Source organism: Canis aureus, chromosome 10, assembly GCF_053574225.1.
Source record: "Canis aureus isolate CA01 chromosome 10, VMU_Caureus_v.1.0, whole genome shotgun sequence".
NCBI classification, from domain to species: Eukaryota; Metazoa; Chordata; class Mammalia; order Carnivora; family Canidae; genus Canis; species Canis aureus.
This window is the reverse complement of record NC_135620.1, coordinates 54,352,326-54,366,004: the sequence shown is the minus strand read 5'-3', so window position 1 is coordinate 54,366,004 and position 13,679 is coordinate 54,352,326. Positions and strand designations below refer to the sequence as shown.

General features: G+C 46.2%; 1 protein-coding gene across 1 annotated transcript; it reads right to left on the bottom strand.

Moving 5' to 3' along the window:
- Window positions 1–3,119: 3,119 nt before the first annotated feature.
- LOC144321751 (olfactory receptor 13C7-like) lies at window positions 3,120–4,235 on the bottom strand. The gene has a single exon (XM_077911012.1). The coding sequence runs from the start codon at window positions 4,233–4,235 to the stop codon at window positions 3,291–3,293; it is 945 nt and encodes a 314-aa protein (XP_077767138.1). The 3' UTR covers window positions 3,120–3,290.
- Window positions 4,236–13,679: the final 9,444 nt, after the last annotated feature.

Genomic DNA, 13,679 nt, shown 5'->3' with positions numbered 1-13,679 from the left:
GGGGAACAAAGCATCAGTCTTAATTGGGAGCAAACAGAACCAGCCCTGGTCCTCAAAGGATCCCCTGGGAATCTTAATGGTTATGGAGTCTGCAGCCAGTACCAGCTGTGAGTCACTGACTCCTATGTGAACTTCCAATCTGTCTAGTTTTGCTCTTTTAGTTATAAGAACAAAAATTTACTTGTGTAGGCTCAAGTTAATTTTTTCTCATTTTTCCCCCCTAAGAATTCATTTGGGTTGATTACGGAAATCACCTAGAATTCATGAGCAGAAGTTTTAGTAGAAGGCTGAGGAGCCAGAACATTGGTATTCCTAGACTCTGAGGAAAATGTCTTAAATGGAGTGAAGGAGCAAAGGGCTGTAATAAAGCTCAACTCCATCCCTCTTATTCCCTGATAGTGAGATTTGCCTAAGCATGCTGTTAACACAGTGAGTCAGGTGAATTGGAGATCATGAAACAAAGGAAAATACAGAGACAGCAACAGATAGCCCCAGACTCTCCCTGGGTCTCCTTGCCCACCTTCTCCAGGAGTACAACCACTTTCGTCTATTTGCCGGCAGCCCCGCTCAACCTCTGGTGGTGAGGAGGGTCAGATTGTGGTCAATTCAACATGAGTAGGATCCTCATTTTACAGATTTCCAAGGAAGGAGATTCCACTTGATTCCCTCTCACTGTCCCCAAGCCTAAAGAGAAGTTCTGTAGAGATTGGTGTATTCTTTCCTCTCTCCTGCTAGAAAGCCCATAAGAAGTCCTAATCTTTGCAGGTAGTTTTGGTATTTTATATGAAATCCTACATGAAAGGAACCTCTACCACCACCCAGAACCTGGGAATGAGCAGAGTCTTTCAACTGTACTTGCCAGATAGCACAGATATACCTTTGGGGGTGTTCATGATAAAAGACCTGAGATCTGCTCATACAGCCTTGTATTCAGGTAAATCTAAGTACATGTGTAGAAATAATTATAACTACCATCTCCAGTATGTGTCATGTGACACATATAATAAATCCAGGGGACTGGGAGTTAAGGAAGCAACTCAGGACAAGGATGATCCTGGAGGATTACAAAGTCTCATTTCACCATCTCTAGTCTCATGCCTATGGCCTGGGGTTAGAACCACCATCTTGAAAGGTCAGCCTCAAGGTGATCCAGTCCCAAACTAAGGTACAGCAGGAAAAAGAGACAGCAAGGCCCAGAGAAAGCTGTGAGGGGCTGTGTCTCCAACAGTCAGACCACTGCCCCACCCACTGCCATGTTTTGTCATTAGTTAATTTGGATTTTGTTTGTTCATTCGTTTGCTTGCTTACTTGCTGCTTTGTTTGCTTGTTGGTCTTATAATGTATGCCTGCATCATCCCACAAAGGACTGAGATAACCCAAGACTATATCCGAGGCCAAATAATTAAAAATAGATAGGTGAGAAAATGGGGCAAAGGAAAACTAAAAGTAGAAAAATTATAAAATTACAAAGCCAAGGAGGAATAAGATTCATCTCAGAAAAAAAAAAAAAAAAAAAAGATCCATCTCAGAAGGCAGACCATCAGGTGGACTTCTCATCTGCAGAGTTGAAACATGATACAAACACACTGGGAACAGGTTTGAATCTAGGACAAAAATTCAGATGTACAAGGAATATTCTTGTATTTGTTTCCTTTAATCAAATTAAGTCTGGCACTGAGCCCCCATTTGATGAGGCTGGGAATATGCCTGATATTCAGTAAGAGGCATTCTTGGGGCTCCTGGGTGGCTCAGTTGGTTAACCAGCTCTTGGTCTCGGCTTAGGCGGTGATCTCAGGGGTCATGAGATCCAGCCCCTCATAGGGCTCTCAGCTTAATAGGCAGTCTGCTTCCTCTCTCCCTTTCCCTCTGCTCCTCCCCCTGTTTACACACACTCTCTTTCAGATAAAAAAGAAAATAAAATCTTACAAAAAGAAAAGAGGTATGCTATCCTCCTAGGGATTTCCCAGAGTCAGGAAACCTCACCTAGGGCCCAGAAAATGGTGGACATTTGTTGGCTGCCCTTCTAGGGTCCATTGCCCCTCTACCACTTTCTTAGTGACTCCAGATTTTCCTCTGTATAGCAGCTATAGACAGGTTAGACTGACCCCACTTTATGTTTCAGAGGAGGGTCCTGTTGGTCCAAGCCAACCTGCATAATCATCTCACCTGCCACTATGATTGGTTTGCAGTTTGCATTGATCAATCAGTACAGTCAGAGCAAACCTCAGGACACTTGTTCTCTGGTTGTAGGAACCAGTGGTTCCTATCCCATGAGTGAATGGGGAAACTTCAGGTCCAGGTCTACAACAACCATCTTGTGACCATGAGAAGAGTCAGCCTGAGAACAAACCTGATACTTGGAAGAGTGAAGAGTCAACAGAATCTCAGAGCAAAGAAACTAGAGCCTGATGAACTTTGCCTGATATTGGCCCTACTTCTGGATAAATCCACATTATTCTCAAACCAGGTTGAGTGGAATTCTCTCAATTGTGCAGTGAAAGGTCTCTCACACAGTATGACCTTCAACCTCCAGGTGATTATGGCTGCTATCCGAGAGTCCAAACCTGCAGCCCCCCCATCATACCACACACCTGTGCCAACTCTTACTAATGGTTGATGATAGCTGTGCAATTGAGGATTATTATAACCTTTTGCTTTCTCCAAAACATTTTTGGACTTCCTTATTGTCTGGGCACCCCCATGGGAGTGTTTGATGCTGTGAGTCATGTATTTTGTGTGGGGAACAAGAGATTGAGAGCTGCTGCCTCCCAGCCATGCAGAAGAGAGTGCAAATATCTCTCTGTGCTTCATCAAAGTGTTCCACACTCAAGGTAAGAGTTCTCTCTTCCTGGTATTAAGACTTAAAGGTGAATTCTTGCCATGGTGCTATCAGTGTGTTGTCTCTTAATTTTGAACATACCAATGAGGATTCACAGACATGCACCAGCTTCCAGTGGCAGAGAATCTAAGATTTTGCTAGCATAAAATAGCTGTGATATGATGTCACTGTGGTTGTGCACAAAGCCAACAACCAGCCAACATTTCTGGCAATGTGAAGGCTCTTTTGTTCTAGGTGCATAGACAAAGCTTCCATTAACTATGGAACAATGGATGGGTGGATAGACAGAGAACCAGTTTACTTTTTAGTCTTAGTCACATGGTCTACAACATGGACCTTAGGAAACTCCCTTCTCTACTTTACGTTACCATTTCCCCATGAGTACAATGAGGAGTTTGGAGCTCTTGCATTCTGGCAGTCTGGAAATCTTTGATAGTCACTCACTTAGGTATTATTGACATACCAGGTTCTTCATAGCAGCCTTCACGTCCTTGTTCCTCAGGCTGTAGATGATGGGGTTGAGCATGGGGGTCACCACCCCATAAAAGAGGGAGGTGAGCTTGTTTGAAATGTCCTGCTTGTCTGCCCCCTGGGGGTCCTTGGATTTGGGCTTCCCATACATGAAGAGGATGGTCCCATAGAAGACAACCACTACGGTGAGGTGGGCAGAGCAGGTGGAGAAGGCCTTTTTCCTCCCCTCAGCTGAGGGGATCCTCAGGATGGTAGCAATGATGAACACATAGGAGACAAAAATGAACACAACTGGGACCCCCAGGAAGATCACATTAGCCACAACCATGCTAATCACATTGATAGAAATGTCAGCACAGGCCAACTTCAGCACAGCCAGGATCTCACAGGTGAAGTGATTGATGACATTGTCCCCACAGAAGGGAAGCCTCATAGCCTGGGATGTCTGGACTACAGAGTTGGTGATACCAGCTGCCCAGGAGCTGGCAGCCATGGGCACATAGGCAGCCTTGCTCATGACCACAGGGTACCTCAGCGGGTTACAGATGGCCACATAGCGATCAAATGCCATCATGCCCAGAAGCACACACTCTGTGGCTCCCATGGCAAAGGAGAGAAACATCTGCATGACACAGGCTGAGAAGGGTATGGTTTTCCTGGGGGTCAGGAAGCTGTTAAGAATAAGGGGGACTGAAGAGGTTGTGTAGCAGATGTCCAGGAAGGAGAGGTTCCCCAGGAAGAAGTACATGGGTGTGTGCAGGTGGGAATCAAGGATGGTCACCAGGATGAGGACCCCGTTGCCCAACAGGATTACAAGGTACATCACGAGAATGAGCACAAAGAAGGTTTTCTCCAGTTTCGGGTGGGCTGAGAGGCCCAGGAGAATAAACCCCATCACAGGAGAGGTCTGATTGGACCTGTCCATGGTGCGTCTGCTCTGTCCTCTGTAGGAACTCTCTGCAATTTCAGCATTCTCTGACTCCGAAAGTGCCTGGGCAGCAGGGCAAAAATCCCCACCCTGCTGAGCAACTGGAGAAGAACTCTGATGATTTGATCATCTCTATAGGAATCTAGGAAAAATATTGTAGAGAATAATATTTAACTTCTGCTTCCAGTAAGAATCAAGAGTTAATTTGGACTAATTTTCCTGCATATGACAAAAAGAAACAACTAGACAACTACATAAAACATCTGTGTAAAGCACTGGTGAGGTTATAAGACAGTAAAGAATCATAGGGTCATGATTCCAGGAATCATGGAATTCTCAGAATCATGGAATTCTGGGAATCTGGAATTCAGAAAAGTCTAGCACTTGAGGCTCTGTCAGCTGAGGCATTTGCAATGTCTGGAGGTGGCTAGTGAGAGGCTAAGAAGCATTACTGATAGCCTCCTGAAGGTGGGGGACAGGTTGTGAGGTGCAAGTCTCACTGTGAGGGGCCTCTAACTAAACTTCCTTCCTTTGGTGGGAGCCCACAGGGCAGCACTACAAGAGTAAAAGAGAATCAGAAGGCAACATTTGTTTACAGGTGCTGTAGCTCAGCTTCAAATCTTCTCAAGCCCTCAAATTGGATTGAGGTGGTCCCAGATTTTTGGTGCTTCCAAATATCAGAAGCAAATATAAATCCTTGCTGAAGGGAAGTGACATAGCCCCCATCTCCTAAATCATTTCCATAAAGGGTTTTATAAATATGACATCTGGCACACATTAAAAAAAGAATATGGCATGCAGGAGACAAGGCAGCATGAATGAAAACCAACCAGAAAAGAAAACACCCCAAGATCAAACATCCCTTTTTTGGGGACAGATGGGGGCCAATTGCTCCTCTGCCCTGGTGTCCCCTGTTGAGAGAATTAGCTCAGGCCACAGTGCCAAGGTCTTAACATTCTGTTGATCCTTTTGTACATTGCGGGCCGCAAATGGGCCCCTTGCACACTGTGGCCACACTAATGTGAGTTCTGACTAAACATCCCTTCTTTTCTTCACGCTCCAGCTGCTTGCACCAGAGGCACTGGCTTCTCCCTGAGACTGTTCACAAAGCCCTGAGTCCCACTCTGTTAGCTCTTCTTTCTGGAAAGCTTCAATTTCTCCTCAGACTTCTAAGAAGAGCTCCCCAAACTGGGATTTATTCTGGACCCATTAAAAAAAATTGTAGGCAACATTGAGGTTGTCGGGCGTTCAGTTTTATCTGCTCTGCATCAAAAATATTCATATACTTCCCAGACATCCACGTCCTCAGTTATGCAGGGCATGTAGCAGAGCTCTGAGACACTCCTCTGTTGGCTCTTAGCGTTCTAGCTGTGACCAAGTAAGTGCCATCAAAGTTCATTTCCAGTTGACAGGTATTTACTGAGCACCTGCTCTGGGCCAGGCATAATTCTAGGTGGTGGGGGTCCAGCAATGAAAGACACAGCCCATGACCTCAAAGAGCTCAAAATCTAGAGGGGGAAAAGAGTTATGCAAATAATCATGTCAATGAGCAATTACATCAGTGGCAACCACGATAATCATGCTAATGCAACTGACACTGGGCCTTAGGATCTAGTTAGCAACACACTCCCTTTGCAATGCAGACGGCCCCTACCTCCTTCCTCCTGGTCCTCCAGCATGTGCTGGGTTTCCTGAGTGATGTGGGACACTGCACTCTCTGACCCGGCTCATTTACTTTGAAGTAGTTTCACCTGGGACTGAGCTGAAATCTGTTCCTTTGCAACTTTAATTCCTCTTCCAACTGCTAAGCCTCTGAATATCACAAATCACTTGGCTTCAGCATGAAAATAAACAAGAGTCAATCTCCCTTTTTCTCCCAGCATCTGAAAAACATTGATATATCTCTTGGAGGCAAATGGACCAGCCAGGAATTGACTAAAAGGCTGCTCGGTCCTGAGAATGGCCCCCAGCTTGGTAATGGCTCCCATGCCCAGGGCACACTACTATTTGTGACATTCATGCTGGGGCAGTAAGTCAGTCCCAGCCTGAGTTGGCCAGTCTACTCCAAGAACCTGTGAAGAAAATATTCCCTTTATGCCATTATTCCTAGATCCAGAAACACAGTTCATTATTATTACTATACTCTGGATTCTTAACTACAAAAAAAGAAAGAGCCCTCCCAGTTTTTATCAGGAAGGGACAATTGCATGTCTGCAGAAGACTATGAGCTATGTGGTTCTGGGCAAGTCCTGGCCCCTCTGTGTGAAGTGGGATGAGGCTGGATCATCTCTCTTAGAGACTTTTGCAGTTTAGTGGGTCTATATGACTCTGTGAGGATAACACCATCTCAATGAAGGGGCTTCTCCCCTTCTTGAGCCTCTGTTCCTTTACAGTCAAGTCTAATGACAGAAAGGTAGCTTGCTAAGGAAAATTTTGTTATGCTCAAAACCCACACTTACCTGGATCAGAAACATGGTGAACACAAATGATCTGTTCATTTCCTAGGGGTTGGGAAGGGGCCACATGTCAGAAATACCAACACTAGGCCTGATGTGCCAGAGTGAGGGCTCAGAAGATGTGACAAGGAAGGTGAGAGGTCCAGCCAGTCCTTCTCCCCTCTACCTGCCTCATGGGCTCAGGGCATAATCTCCAAAGGACTGGCCATCACCTCTAGAAGATAATATAAATTCTTACTTGTTCTTTGGGACCATTTCAGTCCCTGAAGTCATTTAAAGTTCAGAAAGTGAATGTACTCAGTTTAGAAACTTTGTATCCTTCTGGGATAACATCCCCAAGATCCAATTATGCTGAAGGCACTGGAGGAAGTTTGTTGCCTGCTTTCTCCCTCCTGCCCCTCCTCCCTTCTTGCCTGTCTTCCTTCTTCCCCTCTGAACATCATAACCACGTTAAGAGAGCCCAACAGCCTATTGGCAGTGATTCCAGGACTCATCCAGACCCCCAAGTCTTTTCTCCAGGCTGTGGCCAAGCCCCATTACCCTAAATCTGTATCTATGCAGTGTTTTTTAGGAGTCTGAATGGAAGACTTTTTTTTCTTTCTTTCTTTTTTTTTTTTTTTTTTTTAAGATTTGTTTATTTGAGAGAGGAAAAGAGGGAGAGAGAGTGAGCACATGAGCAGGCGGAGGGATAGAGGGAGGAGCAGCTCCCCCTGAGCAGAGAGCCCCTGATGTGCAGCTCAATCCCAGGACTCTGGGATAGTGACCTGAGCCAAAGGCTGATGTGCAACTGACTGATCCACTGACGTGCCCCCTGAGTGGCAGACTTACACTTTCCCTCTAAATTTTCAACTTGTTGGATTAGGCCCCTTGAAGCAACCTACTGCGTTCTTCCTCAATCCTAATCCAGCACCCATTTAAATTGCTGTCCTTGGGCAGCCCGGGTGGCACAGCGGTTTAGCGCCGCCTGCAGCCCAGGGCGTGATCCTGGAGACCCTGGATCGAGTCCCACGTCAGGCTCCCTGCATGGAGCCTGCTTCTCCCTCTGCCTGTGTCTCTGCCTCTCTCTCTCTCTGTGTCTCTATGAATAAATAAATAAAATCTTAAAAAAAAAATAAATCGCTGTCCTTTCAGCTTCTTGCCATTTATGCGTGTGCTGTGAAACCTCTGGGAAGTCACTGACAGAATGTGGCCAAGAACAGGGATGGGTCCAGAGAATGGATGCATTCCTTTATTCAGCCAACAATTACTGAGTGTGTACTTCATGGAAGGCAGAAATGTGCGGAAGAACCAGGAGGTCCGCCTTCTGGATTGCGCCCTCTAGTGACAAGAGAGGAACATGAAAAGAAACGGCCAGGGTAGGAAGCACGGAAGAGAATGCCCCGGTGTTGAAAAAACCCAGAGGGAGGCAGGGGCCAGACTTCCCTGAGGAGATGATCCAAAGTCCATCATGTGCTGGAGCTGATTCACCACCTGTATACATCTCTTCCCAATTCCCATTCAATGACTTTGTTGGTGGCTTGAAATTGGCCCTCATGGAAGTGTTTACACCATGGAAATCAGCAAATGCTCCAGACCTGAGCTTTTTGACCAGGAGATCCTGTTGTTAAACCTTTTCCTACACAACCCTAGAATGGTCAGTGGCAATTCACCTGACAGAAGGAAGTGGGAATCATCCCAGGAGGAAGAAGCTGAACAAACAAAGACATGGAAATGAGAAAGAGTCCCAGAGGTGGCGAGTGCCCAGCAGTGCAGTATCGCTGGAGTGCAAGGGCAGGTGCTGCTGATGGGGAGGAAGGCAGACTTGGTCTTTGGGGGCATTCTGAGGAGTTAGGACTTTCTCCTGTAGGGGCGACAGAGGCATTTAGGGATTTTAAGTAAAGATCTGATGTGGTCACATGTGCATCTGAGGTTGATCCTTCTGGACACTGTGTGGGGGAAGACTGGGGGCAGGAGGCCAGAACTAAAGAGACAGGGAAACACTGAAAGGCAAGTGAAGATAAGGACCTTAACTGGGAAGGGAGTGAGGGGTGGTGAAGAGAGACATTCAAGAAATGTTTGATAGAAGATCACACTGGATGTTATACTATATGCTGCCAAATGGAATTTAAATGAATAAAAAAAAAGAAAAGAAACAGGTGATGGAGATTAAGAAGTACACTTGTGGTGAGCACTGGGTGATGTATGGAATTGTTGAATCACTGAATTGTACACCTGAAACTAATATAACACTGTAGGTCAATTATAAGGGATTAAAATAAAAAATAATTTTAAAAAAGAAAAAAGAAATGTTTGGTAGATACAAAATACAATACTAGAGTTTGGTTGCACATAGCAGGCAGGAAAGAGGGTGAAAATATTTCTAGCTCAGATGATAGGTGGATGAGTGGAGAATACTGACCAAGTTGCTGGTTTTAGGAGAGAAGATGAATTCATTTTGGGGCATAATGTATTCAGTAGAGATGGGGGAGATATCTGTGCTGGAGACTCATGAACTAAACATCTAGAGTGGCTAAAACCCTGGAGGCAGGGCACCTGGATGGCTTAGTGGCTAAGTGTCTGCATCTGGCTCAGGGCGTGATCCCGTGGTGCTGGAATCGAGTCCCACATCAGGCTCCCGGCAGGGAGCTTGCTTCTCCCTCTACCTATGTCTCTGCCTCTTTCGGTGTGTCTCTCATGAATAAATAAATAAACCCTTTTAAAAATAAAACCGTGGAGGTGCTGGCACTGCTCTGGTGTCTCTGGATACAGTTCCTATTGTGGTTGGCAGCCCCCTGAAATGCAAATTCATAGTATCTACAGGATTTCTTGACCTCCAGGCCACTAGGGTCTCACTTACTCTATTGTGAGAACCCTCTGAGGAAGTGGATCCTGAGGATAGAAGAACCCCAGAGAACAGTGACCCAAAGAAGGTCAGCAGGAGTGTGGATAATCAAGGGTCAAGGGTCAGGAGTTAGGGGCAAACAAGACTGAAAGAGCAGCTGACTCCAGAGCAGAGGAATTATAGGCAGCTGCTCTGATCATTCACAAAAAAATACCTCCCTCCTCTTAGATTCCTAAAAAGAATAACTGGGACTCCAATTCTAGGAAAAGTCTAGATAGACCAGTGCTTTTCAGACATTGGCATACATCAGAATCATCCAGAGGACTTGTTAAAACAGAGATTAGTAGAACACATACACACATACAAATAGAGGCATACATGTGGACCCACTGCCAGAGATGGGTTCTGTAGGTCCAGGGAGGGCCCCAGGAATCTGCATTATTAACAAGTCCCCAGGTGATGTCAATGCTCCTTGTAGTCATACTTGAGTAGCACTGAGCTAGACTTCTGACTAACTCAGTGTGGGATCTCAGGGTATCGAGGTTAGAAGTATTGCTGAAAATGTTTCCCTTCATTTCTCCTCACTGCCCAAGGAAGCTCTAGACGGACCAACCAGGGAATATTTGGGTTTTAACTGGCCAAAACAAAGCTTTGTGTGTCAGAAATACCCTTATTCCATGTGTTTGGGTGTGTGTAAATGTGAGTTTGCCAAAGATGAGTGGAGCTGACCCAAGTGATAGTCTGAATTCCAGAACATCAGCATTTCCTAGGGAGGCATCTGCTTATTGTGGCTTCCTCAGGACAAATGTGGACATGACATCATGGAATTCACAAGGCCTGTGACCAGATTCCTGGTCAAAACTTTTCAACCTTGCTCAGAACACGTTGAGGTTCTTTCAGGAATCATTCTAGCACATTCTCTGTGAAGGCAGAGAGGAACCACCAGCATTTTGAGATGGATTCCAGGACTGGAATCAGGTGCTATAAGGTCAGAGAAACAGAATTTTGGTTTGGTTTTACTGTTTTTTGTTTTGTTTTGTTTTGTTTTAAGGTATGGTACCTCCTCTTCCTTCCCTGAAGAGGGAAATGGGAAGAGGCAGGAGGGAGAAGTTGTCTTCCTGGTAGGTGAGAGGGCCAAGGCTTTGCCTAACAGGTGGGGGACACAGAGCCTTTCCACAGAGTGGACAGGAAGCCACTCATGCAGCATGTGCTAAGTGGAGATACCAGTATGTAACTTCTGAAATCTGAATGCTGGATTATCTGAACAATAGTTGCCTGATTTGCTCCTTCATTCCAGCAAGCCTCACTTACTAGATATACCCATGTTCACCTTTCCCTCAAATTCTTTGCATGCTTTGTACCATGAAGCATTCTGGCCTCAGGACTCACCTGACTAGACCAGGTGGACACCTGTCCTAGGTGCAGTTAACGTATGAGCTCTCTGGTGGCCTAGCCTGGACAATGACTAACCAAACCCTTTAGATCTGTTTCTCAGGAGCTTGAACTCAAATACCAGGATGTAGTCAGCAGCTGGTGTAAGGAAGGAGAGGAAAGAGAAACCACAGTAATATAGGTGGTTAGGCCTGAGAAGAAACCAGAGCTGTGGTACCTAAAGTCCAATCAGAGGGAAGAGAGTAGGAGGCAATTAGTCCCAGCTGGAGTAAGGGAAGTGAGGCAGAGTGGTTGAGTCTTCCATGTGGCAAAGCCTTAGAGGTGGGGGGACACAGAGCTGTGCCACAGGGGGGCCAGTGGGAGTCACTCAGATTGATGTCCCAGCGCCTGTCCAACCACAAGGCCCACTTGCACTGCTGTTCCCCCACGAACCCTAAAACATCCCCTCACCCTGAGGAAATCAAGAGTGAAGGCGGGACAGGCTCCCAGCAGGTAGAGAGCAGAGGTCAAAGATTGTTAGACATCATGAGTATAAGACTGGAGCCCAGTGATGGAGGGTCCCTCACCTGGTCCCATCTAAGTAAGCATCCATCCCTCATACTTGTCTCAAGGGATCTTGAGGAGCATTGGGTAAGATAAGATTTGGGAAACAGGCATAAATTAATAGCAACTCAATATCAATGTCTCACCATCATCTCAAATATAACAAATCCAATAGGCCATAAACTCCTCAATCACAGAAACTATTTCTTAGTCACACCTTTATTACTGGTAACCAATGAGCTGGGCACAAAAGGTGTACCAAAACCACATACTGAAATGTTAGAAACGTCATCAGCCAGTTCTCAAGATCTGGGATTTTAGACACTGTTGATTCTTCTCTCTTCTGCATCTATCCCAGATCTTTCTCTAAATATGATCATTTCTTCCTCCTGAATATCTCCCTGGGCTCCTCTCTCCCCTATCCCTGTTATTTTCATCCTGGGCTAGTTCTGAATACTCCTCCGATGCACAGCGTCCTGGACAGTTTTGTGACCTTCTCAATCATGCCTCGCTCTCTAGATATTTCTTCTGTGCCAGCATTCTCTGAAGACAAAGACCCATTTCTGGTCACCATGTCCCCATCCCTACTGTTTGGTACTTGGCACAAGGCTTGGTACATATGACATGCTCATAGCAGTTGTTCAGAGTGGTGGGCAGGTTGGAGAGAGAGAGAGAGAGAGAAAGAGAATGAATGATGAATTCTGGGCCACAGTAAAGGAGAGGAGGTGCCTGGTTGTCAGGGAATCTGGCTAAAAGTTCCTGGGAATATTTGAATCACTGAGGCCCAGCTCTTCTTCCTTCCAGGCTCTCTGAGGACAATGATAGAGCCATTTGGATCAACTGTTGTGATCAAAACCCAGGGGAACTCTGATTACCTGGCCAGAGGATGTTCTAAGCTGAGATTCCCTTGTAGCGAGAGGGGGCCATTGGGTAGACTTCACAGCATTGCCTAATTGGGTATATAGGAGTGAAGTCTAAATTCTGAGCCTCTCACCAAACTTTAAATTGCTTCTGGGATAAGGACTGGCCCCAAAGCAACCCAGCCTTAATTCCTGAGAGAGTCATCATGATACCCTCTGGAGAAAGTGGGGAGCACAGAGAAGAGGGTGCTGGGCCCAGTAGCTAGGCATGTCTTGTCAGCCCAACTGGGGTACAGCCTCCTTTGAACTGAGGCTCCGGGCTGAGTCTCAGCCTTGAGAGTCAGCCTTTGTCCCCTTCTCTCATTGAGTCCCAAGGTCAGGCAAAGGTACTGTGAGTAGCTGTAGCTTCTATGGGCTGAGACTTGTCACTGCACTTAGGACCCCTCTATACCCAGGGTCATTTAGAGACACCAGGAAGTCCAGCAATAGTTAACAATGTGCCCATGTTAAGGGCGTGTATCCATACATTGCTGGAGCAGCTCTGAGAGAGAAGATCTATATGGCCTGCCTTGGTTATGGCTGGGTAGCTCCCAGATGGGCAGATGACACCAGAGACAGTCATTTCTCCTTGCTCCTATACACTGGCAGCTCCCCACTCCAGCGGCCTCCCTTCCTGTGAGCCACAGACCCAGCCTAGACGTCACCCCATGCTGGGTAAGTGCTGGATGATGTCTATGGCCAGCTCTTCACCAGTGGGGAGGGAAGGAAAGAGGCTGATGCAAAGAGTGTTGTACAGGGTGGTGGTGGTGAGGGGTCAAGGGAAGAGGGGGGCAAGACAACTCTTTCCAAAGCTCTGAAGGCTGCTGCTGTGCCAAGGGAGCCGGTCTGTTTTTTATGAGCCCAGAGGAGCCTTAGGGCCAGTGAAGGAAGGAAGAAGTTAGGAAAAGGGGCAGATATCAACAGCCCAGCTTCCTGGCAACAATATCGAGGCTGTGAGGCCTCATGTTGTTCAACTGTTGAAACAGAGGCAGAGAAATCACTTCCCGAAGAGAGGATCATTGTAACAGGTGGTTTAGGGAAAGGGACTGGCCTGATTTAATATCTGAAGATTCCGCTGAGCCTCGAATTCTGTACTCCCTGGTACTAATGCAGCTTTCTCTAAAAATGATTCTCTATCCCTTAATTCTACATTTCCCAAGATAACCTCTTTTGAGCATTGTATCATTACCAACCAGAAACAAGCACCCCTTCTTCAGGGCCGTGTGCAATTCACAACCCTCCCTCCAGACCTCAGTTTCTCCACCTTTAAACTAAGAGGTCAGTGATTCCCAAGACTGGTGTGGATCAGAAGTATACAAGGAACATTTGT